Source organism: Crotalus tigris, unplaced genomic scaffold (genome assembly GCF_016545835.1).
Source record: "Crotalus tigris isolate CLP2741 ecotype Arizona unplaced genomic scaffold, ASM1654583v1 scf7180000017541.2806704, whole genome shotgun sequence".
Taxonomy (NCBI): Eukaryota; Metazoa; Chordata; class Lepidosauria; order Squamata; family Viperidae; genus Crotalus; species Crotalus tigris.
Window position 1 is genome coordinate 1,872,219 of NW_024096462.1, and position 18,403 is coordinate 1,890,621.

The following is an 18,403-nucleotide window of genomic DNA, read 5'->3' on the forward strand; positions in this document are numbered from 1 at the left end:
CTGTCAAGACAAGAGGTCCTAAAGATTTGGGACATCTTGTTTCTACTAAGAACAAGAAAATCCCCACCAGGCTTACCTTCCACTGCCATCCTCTCTCGAAGCTCTTGCTGTAGTCGGCTCTGCCTGTCCTCTAGTTCCAACTCACGTGCACTAAAAAGAAAAGCAGAGAATAGTTAATTATAGGTCATTTCAGCAGGAACCTCACTCACCTATGAACATCAACTTGAGGATGCTCATGAAATGACATATTTCAATATTTTCTCTCTTTTTTAAGGATTAATAGTCAAGCAAGCTTTCAACAATAGTGACAACCTTCAGTTTTAATTCCTGTGCCAGTGATGGTGAACCTTTTACAGACCGAGTGCCCAAACTGCAACCCGAAACCAACTTATGCATCGTTGGGTGCCAGATGGGTGTGGCCCATTGAGTGAGTGTGGCCAATTGGGTGGGTGTGGCCCATTGGGTGGGCGTGGCTGCGGTAGTAACGGCAGACTGGTAGGACTAAAAAGTTCAATCAATCAATTCCAACTTTGAGAGATCTTTTTTTTCCCCACCAGAAGTTGAAATTGAACCTTTTTTTTTTTTTGCACACGGCAGCGGAGGCCTAAAGTGAAAAAGTTTTATAAAATTTAGCTGAAGGCCTAGGATTGGGGCGACGGCGCATGTGCCCACAGAGAGGGCTCTGAGTGCCGCCTCTGGCACCCATGCCATAGGTTCGCCACCACTGGCCTGTGTTATTTTTGTGGCATAACATTATTTCCAGGATCAAAGAAACTTCACGAATATATGAACTCAATAATCTTTAAATCAAAGGTTCAATTCCCTTCTACAGATTACAAAGGAGGATTTGAGTGAAGCTATTCTCTTATCTAAGGTGATGAGGCAAACACACAGGTGGGGATATTTCAACATCAGAACTTGTGTACTTTTTCTGATGTACATTGGTAGAAGAAGAAAAGGATACTAAGATAGTGCACCCAGTGAAAATTCTAGGTGGGGAATTCTAGTTTTATGTATTACATGTGAACCATAGTCTAGAAAGAGAAAATAAACACAGCAAAGAAGAAAGAAATCTATGATGGAATCTGCCAACTGGGCTGAATATAACTTTATTAACAAGAAGGGCATTCCAAATCATGATTTCTCTACAAACCAAACAATCTATACTGTTATATCAATCGATTGTAAAGTTATTCCGGTTAATGATCAGCAGTTTTGAACAATCGGGTGTATGGGTGTATTGCGGGAATCACAGTCTAGAACTGCTGGATCCCTTGACAAAATTGGAAGCTGTCTATCATGGAGTCAGCGAGTCATCTAACACAGTACTATCTATTCTGACTATTTCATTCACCTTTCATTCGTTACATTCATCTTTTCATGTTTCATTCATTCAAATCTTTTCATTCATCTTTAAAGCAATTTTCTACTTTTTCTTATCATGAATATCAGAAAGCAGTACATGGCCATATTGGTGCTACCACATATAGTATTTGTTACTTTTCTATGCTGGGGCGCAAAATACAGAATGCTTACTCACAATATCATGAGTTCTGATTCATACCGCACCAAGCCATTCTTTTCCTGCACCAGCTTGAACCACTCTTGCATCAGCTTAGGGTCATCTTTCTTCCCCATGCCTGTCAAGAGAAATGTTTGAGTCAGCTTTCAGATACAGGCTGTGCCATTTTCACAAACTCAACAGTCAGGCAGGGACAAAATGGAGGGGGGCAAAATGTGCAAAGAAAGCTGAGCGAGATGCTGCCAGAGCGCTCCCATCTGTTTGTTAGTTTGCTTCTAATACACATAAAGTTAAAACAAAAAAACCCCAAACACTCTCTGGATCTATGCATTCATCTAGTTTCTTTCCTAGATGGTAGGCCTCCCACCCTCAGAATAAATAGTCAAAATGGCAATGCTCCATATAACTGTGTTATATTTCTTAATTGTGGAATTTCAGACTTTCAAGCAGTCTAGTTTTAAATAATGGATATTAGATGATCTAGATGCTCAAAAGCATGTGAATCCCTCACCCATTCTCATAACTCAGAGGTCAACTTGACACATAGCTACAGAGTGATTAACAGACAGATCACTGTACAAATTCAGCACGCTTCTTTGTGTTACAGCTAATTTAGGACATCTTTGTTGACATGGCCTGTACATTATATTAATGACTAAAAGCAATCACTTCCTGATTTCTATCACAATAATTTCTAAATGTATTTTCTAGTAGTAGATCCAACAGCAATCTCTGAGAGCAGGTTAAATGGGACATTACATTTCTGCAAATTAATTGCATCCACAATCAATGTACAATATATAATGGCAGTTCATTACAGACAATACCAATTCAAATACAAACAATGTGCTTCCTAGGTGATTCTGATTATGAAGGACTTGCCTCTGCTGGCTAAACTGACTTTGAAACAGTTTAGAAAACTGGCAAATGGAGAGACCATCAACAAACATTTCCCAAACTCTCATATATCCAAAAGATAAGCTTTTTCTCTTAAGGTGAATGTGTCCTGAACTGACACAAACCAATTGTTTTGGAACTGCCATTTCTAAAATTCACAGACAGTAAAATGAACCTCTATTAAAAGGTGTTTTGTAATATTTAAAAATGCAGGGCCTTCAACAGCATACAATTACATTTAAAGGCCAAGAAGAAATACTGGAAGTGAAATAATCAACTAACAAGGTAAATCCCGATTCCTAACCGAAGAGCGTTTCCCCAGAATTTCATCAATACAGTGTAAAATTGCTGAAGTCGTAATAAATTTGGATTCTATGCGCAGTTTTCTAATTCCATTTGAATGGAATAGTTTTTCACTGTATGATTATATCATTAGTCACACTATGCAGCAGCTGGTTTATATAACAAACCATATTTCTGGCATCTGTTGAGAAAACCCAATAGTCCCTGAAACTAGACACTAGATTTCAGGAATCTCACTGTTACTTGAACTTCACTGATCCGTGACACCTTGAACTGAAGTTATGATCCACTGGTTCTTGGTAGTATCCTTACTTCCAGTGGACTGGCATCCTGTGCTTTTTTCTCTTTCAAACCACTAAAGCATCTATGGAATTAGGAGAACAGAAACCATATGAACCTTTCATCCAATGCATTACGGTTTTCGGGTTGTAAGTGGCAATATCTGTCCATTGCTTAGTCCAAGCATGCTTTTCTGAGCATCTCTGCACAAGTGCCCTTATAGCCATGATGAAAGGAAAGAGAGAAAGAAAAGCATATACATGCAAATGGCAGAATGGTGGAGCCATGAATAGCGTTGGAAATCCTCCCCACTCTTTCCACTGAGAGGATACATCAAAGAAAAATTCCTAAACAAAATAGCCAAATATGTGTTGTTGCTGACCTATATTTGACTTTTATTTGACTTATTTTGTAAAAGCCAATGAGCAGAAGGAGAAGGTGGAGGTGGGGAAGAAACATGTACAGTGGATGAAAGCCCACCATGAAAAGCAGATACAGTGGTTAGCATAAGTTACACACAACAGTCACATTCCACCCCTTTGCCCCATGCCTTAGGAAATGGAAACTCTACAATGGATATTGGGTCCATATGAGATAAAGTTGAGAAAATGCTTAGCAAGATATGGACTTCAGGAAATCAAACTAGATCACACAAGTCAGGAGGTTGACCATTCAAATTTGAGGAAAATCAAGCAAAATCAGTTGCAAAAAACCAAACCAACCAAACTACAGTATTTCTTTTTCCTATTAATTTTATAAGGATTTTGGTTTCTCCTCTACTTTCCAAAAACCTCTTTGGGATATCTAGCATGCCAAACAGGAACTTTGCTTTGTTGCACTATTATCACCCAAGAGAAAGAGCTTCAGTAGCCTGTAGTATTATAGTTACCCTCACAGTTCACATCTAAAAAAGGAATAATTTTACAATATTATCAGGGACATTTTGCAATACGTTTGATAGTGAAGGTATCACCGAGTAAGAAGGAAAGAAAGGAGAAGTTTTGTGAAGTAAAAGTGTCACATGTTGACCAGTGTCCCTATACAAATTCAACTGCAGTTTGGAATGTGGATGGAGGGAATGCAAGAAATTACATTACCTTCATGGGCACAGCAAGGACAGAAGGAGAGAGGTCTACGGCGTGGTGTCCCGGCATTGGGCTCAACTTCAATAGGACCAAAAATGGGAGAGGAAGAAGGGACGGGAAGAGGATATCGGAAGTGGAGAGAAAAAGGAGGAGAAACAGGGTGAAAATAAACAGACAAGCAAAAGGACAAAAAAAAAAAAAGCACAAGAGTGAGAAAGGAAGGAAGCAACAAGAAGAAAATAGGAAAGAAAAAAATAATTCAAGAACTGGGGAAGCAGAAACAAGGAGAACAGTCTACAAATGAAACATCCCTTGTCAACACTGAGGGAGGAGAACAGACTGGGGCATTGGAAAGGAAAACAGCAAGAGCCACCAACATTACCAGGATGAAGAAAAATTGCCAAGATTTGACATGTTTTGTGCATGTAGATTTTTCACGCAATATTACTCTCTACGGATATTAAGAAAAGGTAATACTAAGAGGATGGCGAGCAATATTAAGTTTCTAAGAAAGCAGGGTTAGAAAATCTTTATGTACGAAAGGCCACTTTTACAGTTGGCTTTGTGTTGGGATGAGGTTCCCCCACAAAAATGGGCCAATGATAGAAAATGTTTAAAGTTTAGAAAACAAAGGCATATAAAGAAGGACCAACTACCCAACATTTTCTAAAGCAGAATGACCAGGATTATGTATCACTTATGTTAAATATGTTGGGGTTAGAGCCAAAAAACTCTCCTTCTGCCAGAGATATCTATAATCACAGAAAAGGATTTTTGGCTACAACTTGTTAACCAATAATATGCTTAGACTGGGTCTGCATTAGTTTCAGCCAATACATTTTGTTCTTAGCACATATACACTTGAATCTTTCTAAGTTCCATATTATTATAAATTGAACCATGTTTATTACTAAGCACAGATACTTCCCCCTTTTTAATTTCATGTGAAACATAAGTAAGTTAAGGCCCCAAGTAGAACTCCATCAGATATTATTTTAGATTTTAGGGCTTCAAATAGAAAGAATGCAGAAAACTATGAAATATATTCCATCGATGTGTAATGTATTTGTAAAGGAAATATTTGCATGGAACCAGGACCAGTAAACAAACATTCCTATACTTCTGAGAGAGGCACAGAGTTCCTCCCTCTGAAGAGACAGGAGGAGGCATATTTCTCACTGTTAAATACTCTGAATCAACTGTAGATCCCAGCTGTTGTTTAGACAACAATTCCAATCATTTCCAATATAGCTATGTTGACTAGAAAGATCCACCCAACATCATGAAGAATTCAAGATATACTCTAAATCAGTGGGGTTTACTAGATATGGCAGGCCCAGAACAATAATGCACGTGGGAGGACCAATAGGAGCAACTACATGAGTTTATATGTAAAGAGACAAATGATTCTTGTAGAAAGATTTGTAATTTAAGGATTACAGCAGATGAGCTGTAATGAAACCACAGTGAAATGATGAAGAACTATCACATTTCTTTCAAAGCATTCAGTAGAAGCCAGAGTTACATGTACTCAAAATGGAAGAGTAAGAGTCATGTTTTCCATTTTGAAGAATTACACAATTTGGGAAGGGAAGGTCTTTTAGAAGGGACCATCACAGAACTAGAACAGAAACACACAGGACGGATCAAAATTAAAGAAAGAAACACCAGTCTGCAAACAGAGTGGTATAAACCAATTTTCATAGACAGAAGAAACATTTATATTGAGTATGGAAAAATTTAATCAGAGGAAAGGAGGGTACAGTATTGTAGCTACATAAATATTTTACAAAATATATATTTTCTGAACTTAATCATATTTGAAGAAATTATACTGCTGGTATCTACAGTATATCAAGAGATTTATAATTATAAAATAACTAACTCAAATGTCCCCAAAGTGTTTTTTTGTTGTTGTTGTTTGAGGAAATCAGAGACGGAGACGCATGTTGACAGGAACAATCTATTATTTAAATAACAAAATAAACCTGGAAGAATAAGTTTTAATTTGGATTTCTCTCTCAAGATCCTGGATTGGGTATCTGTTTCAAGCTATTGGAATTGTGCAGCTCTAACTGATTAGGTTTGCATCAACAAAACAGCATGGGAATGTTCTCTTCAGCCTCCACAGCCTCTAAATTGACAGGTAGCAACAATAACAAAGAAAATGTTTGCACAATATCACTCACTTCACCAACCATGACTATTTCTGAACTAACAACAGTCACCTGTGCACGAGGACATTGTACTTAGACTACTGCAAAGTATTTCCTATGTAACTTAATTCTCAAAAAGTATATATAAAATGCAACATCTAGGTTGCCAACTGGTATACACAGGTTATACAACACATATCAAAGATCTGCCAAGTGTTAATTTTAATTAAAATTATAAAACCTTGTAGCGTGACTATCCTTTGGATGATCTGTCAAATAATTAAATTTTGCAGAAAAAGCCTTGTTGAGGTCACTAGAGTCCCAGACAACTCCCTATCCAACAGCAAAGTCTCCCCCAACCCTAAAAAGATCCCTTCTATCAAATATTACACAATAAGGTAAACTTCCCTACTCTCAGATATGTCAGACTGCAACTCCATCATCTCCCACAAAGCATGGTCCAACTACAACAGATCTTTTAGTAGAGGACATCTGGAATAGTGCAGAGCAGGGAATGTTGAAGCAAAACATTAAACAGGAGAGTTACCGTATTTTCCGACGTATAAGACGACTTTCTAACCATGCAAATCTTCTCCAAAGTTGAGGGTCGTCTTATACGCCGAGTCGTCTTATACGCTGGAAAATACGGTACATAACATTAATCTCCACTGTTTTGCTGATCAGCCAATGCAGATCTACACCTTGTACATCTTACAGGCTTGCAAAGCTCAACACTTAACACAGAACTCAAGAATTGGTTCTCCCATGTTTGTTTGCTTTTTTAAATGAGATTTGACCACCCCTTGAAACCCAATGGAGTCTAATGAACGGACAGAGCTTTCAAAACCAAAAACAGCACAAAATCCATAATATATTTGTAATTAGAACTTCAAAATCTATTTCCCCAAATTGGAGACTAATATTAAAATTCACTTGGTGCTGCACTGCTGGTTAAAATTAATCCCCAACGATCTTCTGGAAGGCCATGATGGAAGACTCCCTTGTTTCAACGGGTGCTGTTAAGAGAACACTCACTGCTGGGCCTTCTCCACTGTGTCTCTTAGTAGTTGGGGACCCTTAGCAAGTGCTTCTGAATTGTTTGAACAGGGCAAGCAGAAAAAGGCAATCTCTACGATATCCAGGGCTTGGGCCAGTACAGGTCTTCGCAGCCAGCATCTTCTACTGCAGGGGTGTCAAACTCGGAATGTCACATGAACGTGTCGCGATGTATCATGACTTTTTCCCCATTGCCGGAGCTGGGGTGGGCGCAGTTTCGGCATGATGCATCCGGCCCGTGGGCCGGCAGTTTGACACTCCTGTTCTACTGCATTCAGAAACCTACCATTTATCAGGGCAGCTTCTGCAGCAGAGGTCTAATGAAATTCACTTCCAAACATTACCTTTGTAACAACAAGGTAATAAGTAAGTGGTCAAATTAAGCCAAAAAATACCTCTTTGAGTAAAGGAATAAAAGAAAAATAAAAAGAAAGAAATCAAAGATAAAGTTAAAAGTGCAAGACAGAAATAAAAAGAAAAATAGGAAAGAAAGGAAAAAAAGGCATAAAGAAGTAGCTTCTGATCTTTACGGCAGGTATTAGTATAATTATAAATTTACCACTTTCTCCAAAGTTGCATTATGTCTTTTTTCTTTCTATGATCTATCCTAATTATCAAAACCATAAATCGTAAGTTCATTTTTCTGCTTTATGCAAAAAGTCTTTAATGGGTTTTGAATTGGCAATAAATACTATTTTTTTCTCTAGTGAAACAAATTAACTTGCTGGCAATCTCAGCAAGTTCTATCATCTTCTAATGCTGACAGCACAATAGGTTTTTGAACACAGCTGGGATTTGTAACTCTTTCATATTCTCAATAAGGCATGTCTAACATGAAGGTTTTTTTTAAAAAAATTCATATCAATCTTGACTTTATCATACCACAAATATCCACGCCACCCAAATCTCAGGTCATGTCCTTCTAACATTAAGAGCCTTTTATTTCTCAGCAGCACTCAGTCTTTCATCCAAACCAAACAGCAAGCCACAAAATACAATTTCAAATCAGGTAAACCTAATTTTCCCTTTTCCTTTGGATCTTGTAACAGCTTATGTTTAAATTGTGATTTTTTTCCCCCCTTGCCACATAAACTTAGATATATTCCTTTGCCATTGCTTAAGTGATGAATCAATTGTCAAAACAAGTATTATCTAAAACAAAAACAACACTGAAACATTGGACTTCCGGGGCAGAAATGGCAAACTGAAGATGACTCCACTAAAAGTGAAGCTGATGACCTTGGCAGAATGAAGATGATTCGGTGAGTAGACAGGTTCTTTGTAATTCCTCTCTGGATAAAGAACGGACATGAGGTCACCCACAAGTGCTCCAGATAGCACTCTTCATGAGGAGATTGCAAGACAGCAGTCTCTGGCAGGTTCAGATGAGAGAATAGTTCTCGTGACCACTGTTGCCTCTTTAAGGATCCTTGGTTCACGTACTTTCTTTTCTAATTAATTTTGGAAATTCAACTTCAATCAAACTCATTGTGGAGTTAGCAAGGTCCTCTAGTGAGATTTATCATGAATAAGCTAAAACTGGTGATAAATTATCTTAGAGTCTTCACATGCCCTCGCTTAAGAAGTAAAAAGCTTTTCCCAACATAGCATTTTGCAAGTATATTGGGGCACAGCTTCCAGAATTCCTCACTTCTGACCAAATTGTTCAGAGGAAGTCACATTCTGAGGGTTTCTTGTGGAAGGAAATACTAATCCCTTAGATTTTCACAATAGTAACTGAAGGCTTCCTTCATTAGACATTAATTAAGTCTGCTAAGTTTATTGCAGATATTTTAATTGGATATTTTAATTGGAAATTCCTGTTTAGTTCCAAATCTATTTGTGAGCATTCTGGCAGCCCCATGACAAAGTAATTGCACCAACATCAATCACACAACATGAGCTACAACTAGAAAGCCACAACTTTCCTTTTCTGCACTTTAAATTGCATTTAAAGCAACATTTCTCAAACTTGGCAAATTTAAGAGGTGTGCGCTTCAACTCCCAGAATATCCCAGCCAGTAGTTCATACATCTTAAAGTTGCCAAGTCTGAGATATTGATATAAAGGGATACTGCCATTTCATTAAAGGAATACCGGTACCCATTTTTCCTTTGAATGGTTTAGATTTTGAAACCTCAAAAATAACTGAAAAGTAAATATGCCATGCTTTAAGAGAAATTTGGAAATTGTGCCATTCTATTAGCATAATTTCAGTGAAAGAAACACATACAAATAATTTCAAAAGGAGGCAGGAAGTAATAAGTAGTAGTGTTGCATATAGTCCAAATGGGATATACAGATAGCCAAAGGACACAGGTTATGGAAAACAAATTTGACTTGATTTTTTTTTTTTAATTCGAGCAATGTAACTGTTATATGAAAAATGACAGTGTTCCTTTAAATTATTTCAATTATTTAATTATTTAAATTATTTCAATTTTTTAAAGCCATCAGTTAGCAAAAGTGAAAGGAAGACTCTTTTCCAGGAGGAATTAGGAAGAGGAAGCAGAAATAGTAATAGAGTGGAAAGAACATCAGCCAGGAAGGAGAGCCTGCTAGGTGTAATTTAGCATGAACCCTTTTACAGCTCCATCTATAGACACAAGGCTTTCTAGAAAGACTCTGAAAACTTGGCTCTTCCCTCAGAGCAGGATGCTGTCAGTGATCATTATGTATTAAGATAAGTGAGATGAATTTTTTACTTTGGCACTGAATGTGTTTATACTGTGTGTTTTTTAAAAACTGTTTACTGGATTTTTATTATTTGCATCTCTTGGCTGCTTTTAATGTTGTTAGTCACCCAGAATTGTTTAGCAAGCAGGCAGCCATATAAACTGAACATAAATAAATACATGACATGATTCTGTCCTGCATCCTATAAAACAAAATACTTTGGACTAGCATTGAGTCTCTATAAATTGTAGTGTTTGTGCCATGTGGTGTCACACATGTGAAGGTTCAAGCAATCTATGAGTGAAACATGTATGGGGTTTTTTTTAAACCACTGAATCCCGAAATACATTTTTAATTTTTTTTATAGAGTAAATGAAGCATAAATGATTACACTTTTTCCTTGAAGTGAGGCTTCAAGAGTGGATGAGAAAAGGTTAACAGCCTTGGAAAAAGGATTGAACATTGAGACTTTTAGAGAAAGAATATTGAAACGGGAGTTTGATGTGCCTTCGTGACACTTAGTGGAATTCACAGTAGCTCAATGCAAAAACAAAAATATGAACTGCATTCCTAAAGTCATCAGCTCAAGAATAATATAGTCATCTAGAACAGAGGTTCCCAACCTTTTGGGCACCAGAGACCGGTTCCGTGGAGAAAGTTTTTTCCAGAAAGTGTGTGGTTTTCTGTGCTGCCTTCATCCCACGGATGGGGCTTTGCTTGTTTATGCGGACCGGTTGCTGGCATGCCATGGACTGGTACTGGTCCACGGACTGGGGGTTGGGGACCCCTGATCTAGAATGCTATTTCTCAACGTTACAATGTGTGGACTTCAGCTCCCAGAATCCACCAGCCAATATCCACATATCCTAAAGTTGCTAAGGTTGAGAAATACTGTTCTAGAAAAATAAGCAATCTGCTATTAGTAGAGTCTTCTGGAATTCAAGAATTATATTTGCATTGGCCTAAAATGTTCTGTATTATTCAGGGATATCTTGATATGAAAATTAATGCTTAAAAGCTGTATTTTGAAGCTCTAGCACAATATGATAATGAAATTAAGGAGAAACCTCTTAACAGCAAAGACAATTAACCAGTGGAACAGCTTGCCTTTAGAAGTTGTTGATGCTTCATCACTGGAGGTTTTTAAGAAAAGACTGAACAACCACCTGTCTGAAATGATACAGGGTCTCCTGCTTGAGCAGAGGGTTGGACTAGAAGACCTCCAAGGTCCCTTCCATCTCTATTCTGATTGATTGAAATATCCTTATATAATTTTCTTATATGATGATGCAAGACATTTTCTGGCTATCCAAATTACTTTCTCACTTTCTTCTTACTTTATGGGAATTCTTGGCAGGTTTGAACTTTGTGGTTCATCCTTGACAACTCTGGCAACAGGACAGAGTTGTCCCCTTTGGCCTCTTAAAAACAAAACCCTTGAGTAATAGCATGGATTTTATTATTTCAAGTCTGAATTAAAAGATTTGAAAATAGAAGTGATGGCCCATGACATCAGGAGTCTCATTTTTGATACACCAGCAGCATCTTAAAATGCATTCCTACTGTTAATCCTAGTGGTCATCACTGATTCCTGATTTTCTTCTCATCCATCTTGCACTTCTTAAGTGTAAAATGTGCAGTATAGCAAATTATAATGTCCCCTTTTCAATGTAGTGACTGCTACATAAGGAAAGGGACAATGCAATATTATTGCATTAGAGATCTGAGCCTCCTAAATAGGCTGTCATTCTATCAAACTGCTAGAAGAACAGAATTTCTAATTATTTTGTTACTAAATAAACTTGCCTAAATTAAATTAGTCAATGTCCCCAATGCTTAGAGCAGGCATGTCAAACTCGCGACGTCACATGACGTCGTGCAACGTATCGGGCCGATTTTGCCACTGCCGGCAATAGGGTGGCGTGGCTTCCACGTGACGCGTCCGGCTTGTGGGCCGGCAGTTTGACACCCCTGGCTTAGAGCTATGCAAATATCTAGGAATAGATCTCACAGTGCTGGATGAAAACAGAAAACCACAAATCCTAGAATTAACAGTCCAAAAACTATTGTAGCAGGGCTCTTCCAACTTGGCCCTTTTATGACTTGTGGAATTCAACTCCCAGAATTCCTCAGCCACGCAGGCAGGCTGGCTGAGGAATTCTGGGAGTTAAAGTCCACAAGTCATAAAAGGGCCAAGTCTGAAGAACCCTGCACTATAGCAATATAGGATTAGTCTATTATGAATAAAGGACAAATTTCCTGACAGGTCATTTGAGCAGTGAGAATCTTCTTCAAGGAAAGACAGCTTGAGTTGATGTGAAAGCCAAGTCTGATTTCATTTTGACAGAAGTTGAACCAGGGCCATCTGAAAAACTGTTTTAGTCTGCAAAGCAATTTGTGCATTTTCACATATTTTCTGCAATTTTGAGGTCTCTTCTATATGTTGTTACTATATGTGATGCAAGAGTGAGCAATCTGTGTCCATCATTTAATGCTGGATCTTACATTCTTGCCATTATTTTTGGCAATGATGGCCAAGGTTCTGAAGGAGGAAGTGAAAACATAGCAACTGCTGACCGGGGAATCCTGGAAGTTGAAGTCCAAACATCCCAGAATTCCTGAGCCAGCATGGCTCAGCTTGGAAACTCTCCCTTTCCCCTCAGCATGGCTGGCTCAGGAATTCTGGGAGTTGAAGTCCACGTGTCATAAAAGAGCCAAGGTTGTCTACCCCTGCTCGAGTCTAGAGGATCACAAGGAGCTTTATCTCATTCTATTTCCATTCCTCCTTTTTTACTACAACAAGCTGGATCCTTTGCTCATTTATTTATTTATTAGATTTAAAGGCTGCTTGACTCTAAAACAACTTTAGGTGGCTTATAATTTGAAAGAGTAGAAAACAATAATAAAAAGAAGAAACCATATACTTTATATCCAGACAAGACAAATTCCGCATGCTACAAAAGGTAGGTACACCTGGCAGGTATAATTTGCTTTCTCAGTCGGCTGCTTTCCAGCCAACCCTGAGCTCTAAAACAAAAACTTACTAATGAAAGGACTGCTCTAGAGAATGAAGTCTTTCCTTTGAGCTGGAAAAGGGGTTGTGCCCTCGCCAATCCATTGGGTGGTTCCATCTCATTGCTTGTGAGCTGGGGTGGCGAGAAATCAGTGCAGGGGAACTGGAGCAGGAGAGGGTGTCAGCAAGGTTAGTGCCAAAAGAGAGGGTCTGCCATACATACCACCCAGATGCAAGTCGATGAGGTCACTGTAATAAGACTCTCCCCAATAGTCTACAACAAGGAATTGGTGAAGAGAGAGAGTTATTGGTTCAAGTCCCCCCCCCCGCCGTCTGCCCTCCCCGCTCCCTGCCCAGATTTCAAAGCATTCTATTAGAGAAATTGCAAACATGAGAAGGCACAGAGAAAGACAGAGAGAGAGAGAAAAAGAGAGACAGAAACAACAATAAATCATGCATCTTTATAATCATCCTATGCACATACATATATATATATGATATATACTAAAAAGACAAGGAAAGGGAGTAACATTCCCTAAAAAAAACAGGCAGGCGAGACAGGCAGGGATGGACTTCCAAGCAAAGAAAGGGAACAAACTAAGTTTTGTAAAGTTTATTTCAGCATGTGCACTTCCTTGTTTCTTATTAGGGCATTGAGGGGCATTAAAGAAGGTTCCGCAAACATTTTCCAGTAGGGAAAAAAAATCATTGTATGTTATATTCTCCATTCAATAAAGTAGGAAGGGGCAATTATGTCCATAGGGGAGAGATCAAGAATGTCAAGATGGTAGGCATAGCAGCATGGCCGAAATTCCATCCTTGTGTACGTGTGTTGACACTACACTTATGTACAAAGGGGTAGTGCTTTGATCGTGCTGCTGTGGCCACTATCTTGACTTATTGATACAGTCTGCTCCCATGGATGCTGCTGGACTGGACACTGTTGAGTGTTGCAAGGATGACTTTGAAGGAAAATATTTGTAGCTCAGGTTTGAAATGAGAGGTCCTTGATATTCTCGGAGCCTGCTTATTTCGTCATCAGTCCAGCAGCGATAATATTACCTAGTTTGAGTATTGAAATGTTTGCAAGAAAACAACCAAGCTCAGAGAGCACCAAGGACCCCTCCAGGATGACTTTCTCACTTCATCCTTCAATTGCTCAACCATGTTGCCTGCTTTTATCTAGGCAGCTAAAGAAGTGCTAGGTTTTCCTCTTGCAACTATTGTTAATATTTTACTCATTTTTCAGAGGAGTGTTCATCAACAGGACTCAACAGAATCCAGGGGTTTGCTTATGAGATCCTAAGAAACTCTGAGTTGTTAAATAACTTGCAACAACTTTCCTCAACAATCACTTTGTATAAATAAAATAATAATTAACTTAGTCCATCTGATGTAGCTCTCTTGATAGGTTCACAGAACTAAAAAGTGTGGGCCAATACTGTTTGAACTGAGCAATGCGTAATAACAACAACACAAAATCTCAAAATTCAGCAACATTAAAGAGCTGCCATGTCTCTTCTGTAGAAAAGGAATATTCCTCCCCAAAACTATGTGCTATGAAAATCCAATGGAAAATTCTTCCAATAGAACATCCTTTAGATCCAAAATGTTGGTTTTAAAAATATTTGCAAAGTAATTATGCGAATATTTTTTTATTTCTTAAAAACATCCCCCTCTATGGATTGTAAAAGAAGAAAAAGACATAGAATATGAATTATTTAAAATTCAATTTCTAGTAAGAAATTACCAATAACACACCCAAGGTACCAAACTTTCCTTTGGTGGCTTTCTTAGACAGCACGCAGACAGAAGTTGCCAAAGTAATACTTTTATTACTTGATTATTGTTGGTTTGTCATTGGGAAAAAGTAGAAGTTTGATTTTTTTTTTCCCTTCCAGTGCCAGAATATCTCGGGCTACCTTTAAACTATACAAACTATACTTCTCTTGACACATAACAGAATTGTTGCCTGGTGCAGAGAACTCCATAATCCCCAGAAAAAATAGAGAGTGCAAATTTATGCTTTAGGCAGAAGAGAGGTTTTCCTTTCTTTATAGCTTCACAATAACAACTCTGTGAGATAAGTTGGATTGAGCGAATGGGACTGGTTCAAAATCACCCATGAGTTTCTATGTCTGGGATTCTGTGGTCCAACATCTTAGCCACCAAACCATTTTGGCTCTTTATCAAATATATACTAAACAGAAATATAACTAGAGCAGTGGTTCTCAACCTGTGGGTCGGGACCCCATTTGGGGTCGAACGACCATTTCATGGGGGTCGCCAAACAAGGCTGTCCGCCATTTTTTCCCCTTTTCTTTGGCCACGCCCCTGGCACCCGGTGATGTATAAGTGGTTGGGGGTCACCACAACATGGGGAACTGTATTATGGGGTCACAGCATTAGAAAGGTTGAGAACCACTGAACTAGAGGGTCTAGGTCAGGGATAGGCAACCTTGGCTCTTTTATGACTCATGGACTTCAACTCCCAGAATTCCTCAGCCAGCTTTGCTTTGCTGGCTAAGTAATTCTGGGAGTTGAAGTCCATGAGTCATAAAAGAGCCAAGGTTGCCTACCCCTGGTCTAGGTGTACCTCCAGAGTGAAACAACTGACTTCACAAGGATGTTATTTTTAACAAACATCATCAGCCAATCACGGCTGGCTGTTTTATAAAGTTTCTCTTCCCATCACGAAGTGTCAGAAGAACATCATCTCTGGCTACATTGACAATTAGTTATTAAAGTAGAATGCAGCTCTTCACTACAGGTAGTCCTCGAGTTACGAGTGTAATGGAGCCAGTCCATTTCACTCGTAACTCGAAAACTCGGAGTGAATCTCATACCTCGAACGAGACCACTCCCTTGTTCGTTAAGATGCACGCAGCTCGTTAAGTGAACATGAGGTATCTCAGGGTGAGGAAGGTCATGGAGGACCTAATGATGGAACAGACCCCAAGGCCTTCCAGAACCACTAAGACACCTCATGCTTCCCCCTTCCTTCCTGCCATGCTAGACTCACCTGGAAAAGATCCATCTCCTCTCTGCTGCAGTTCCTGCTGCCACCCGGTTCTGAGGCCGTGGGAGGCTTCCGCAGTCCTCCAGCGGTCTGATCCGGGCGCCGGAGGCCTTCTCCAGACTGCTGCCGCCCGGATCTGAGGCCGTGGGACGCTTCAGCCCTCCAGCAGCCTATTTCCAGATGGCAGCGGCCTGGAGAAGGCCTCCGGTGCCCAGATCGGGCTGCCGGAGGGCTGTGGAAGCGTTCCCCGGTTTTGGTTCCGTTTTCTGTTGCAGCGAACAGAGGCCTAAAGTACCAGGAGATCATGCGAGATCAGTAGCGTGAGATCTTGCCCCACTGATCTCGCATGATCTTGCATTACTTTAGGCCTCCATTCTCTGCGAATGCACCGAAGGCCTGGAGCAGCCAAGAAAGTGAAGGATCCCGATCTTCAAAAGGCGAGTATTGAAGGCCTGATGCCTAGGGAGACCCGGGGTGGGGGAGGGGAGGGAGGGAATAACCAGGGTGAATGTTGCAGAGCCACTGCAGTCGCTCATAAGGGAGAACAACTGCTGTGGCACTGCAATATTCGTAATTTCAGGACTTGCTCATAAGCACTAGGGGGCACTTATCGCATAACTTCAAACGAGCATTAAGTGAACACTCGTAACTCGGGGATTGCCTGTTATTTGAAAAATTTTATGCCACTGCATTCTGTGCAGTACACAACAACAACAAAGCAATATCAATAATACACTATAATCAAGTACAATAAAAGTCCAGGGTGACCCACTAGTATAATATAGGCACTAAAGGCCTACTTAAAATGGATGTAATGTTAGTGACTTCTTAAATGCCAAAAGCGATTGGAGTAGGTGTATCTCTGGAGGCAGAATTTTGAAGGATGTGGGGGATACCAAATAGAAGTCCTGCTTTTTAATCCATGGCCTCTTAGCTTCACACACAATAGTATTTTAGCCGCTGTCTAATTGTCCTTAGAGACCAGAAAGACTCACTTGGGATTACTGCTTAATGCATCAAACTGACAAACTATATTTAAAAAAAAAAAGATGGGAACATATAGGTGGGAAATAGTTGAGGATAAGTCACGACTGAGATTTTGGTGACATGAACATCTGGAAATCTTATGCCGCACTCGATAGCAGAAGAGTTTGCTCCAGGTCTAAATTTCTCTGCAAAAATGTTTTTTTAATAATAGTATCAAACTATTTTAAATTCTTAACCCTGAGTTGAAAAGACAATTACCAATAATGGTGGGCTGGCCCAAAAGTGAAGCCTTGGGGAAGGCAGGTCTCTGGATATTTTCCTCACCCACTATTCTCCCTGTCTCCCATCCCATTTTATATAGATATAGTGAAGCTGTGATGATCTGCCTACTAATTCACCACCACTGCATGTAATATGTGGGAGGTAATGATCTCTTGTTTACAAGATTGCTCAGTCTCTTGTGACCCTATTTGCCAGGATGTCATAGACAGCCCAGCCAAAAATAAAATAAAAGTTAAAAAAAAGTTAACTTGCATTGAGGGAAATCTACATATGAAAGGACAAATATGGATTAATGGGTTACACCCAGGAAAGTGTATTAAAGGCATGCATTATCTACAGACTAATGGAATGTTTATAAATATATCTTCCTCTCTTAGGAAGAAGATATATCTACCTTCTTTAGAAAAGCAGGGCTGGCGATGTCTCTAGAACTAATAAAAAGATTACAATACAATAAAAGAGGTCTACTGAGGTTCTCAGTCATCCAGGTCAATACAAATGTGCTTTTTTAAAAAAAGTCAACTGGATTTTCTGATTTTTCATTAAGACATTTTGCTTTTCATCCAACAAGCTTCTTCAGTTCTAATTAACAGGTAGGGATTCCTTTAAAAAAGCACCTTTGGATCAATACAACAGAAGAGAAAACCTCCTAAACTAAAACACTCCTGCTGTCTATCAAACTGGAGAGGTTTATCTCCATGGTGGCCAAGCCTTGGGTCTATCTTTCTCCACTCCAATCACAGGTCTGTGGAGTTCACTTCCCAACATAATGCAGGGATTGCTACACCCATTGTGTGTAAAAAGGCTTTAAACCCATATCTTTCCTAATGATCTATGACAGGGGTAGGCAACCTTGGCTCTTTTATGACTCGTGGACTTCAACTCCCAGAATTCCTGAGCTATGCTGGCTCAGGAATTCTGGGAGTTGAAGTCCACGAGTCATAAAAGAGCCAAGGTTGCCTACCCCCGACCTATGAGAATTATCTGCCTTTTTTTAGAAAACATTTATCCTTTGTCACAAACTCATCATTTAATGTCAATACAAGCTTGTACAAACTGCGTATGTCTCGTATGTTTTAAAGTAACCATTAGATTCTTAGCAACGCTAGTATACCAACTGCTTATATG

General features: G+C 39.3%; 1 protein-coding gene across 24 annotated transcripts in view; it reads right to left on the reverse strand.

Annotated features, from left to right (window-relative positions):
• MICAL3 (microtubule associated monooxygenase, calponin and LIM domain containing 3) overlaps positions 1–18,403 on the reverse strand; it is a 217,999-nt gene that overhangs the window by 1,350 nt on the left and 198,246 nt on the right. For 20 of the 24 annotated variants that reach the window (XM_039364504.1, XM_039364665.1, XM_039364415.1 and 17 more), the window contains 3 exons: positions 4,099–4,164; positions 1,541–1,640; positions 77–150 (listed from right to left, as the gene is read on the reverse strand). In XM_039364504.1, the coding sequence (XP_039220438.1) occupies positions 77–150; positions 1,541–1,640; positions 4,099–4,164 (240 nt within the window). Of the gene's footprint in view, positions 1–76; positions 151–1,540; positions 1,641–4,098; positions 4,165–13,210; positions 13,262–18,403 lie in introns of all 24 variants that reach the window. The other 4 variants (XM_039365257.1, XM_039365507.1, XM_039366489.1 and 1 more) reach the window with 2 other exon arrangements.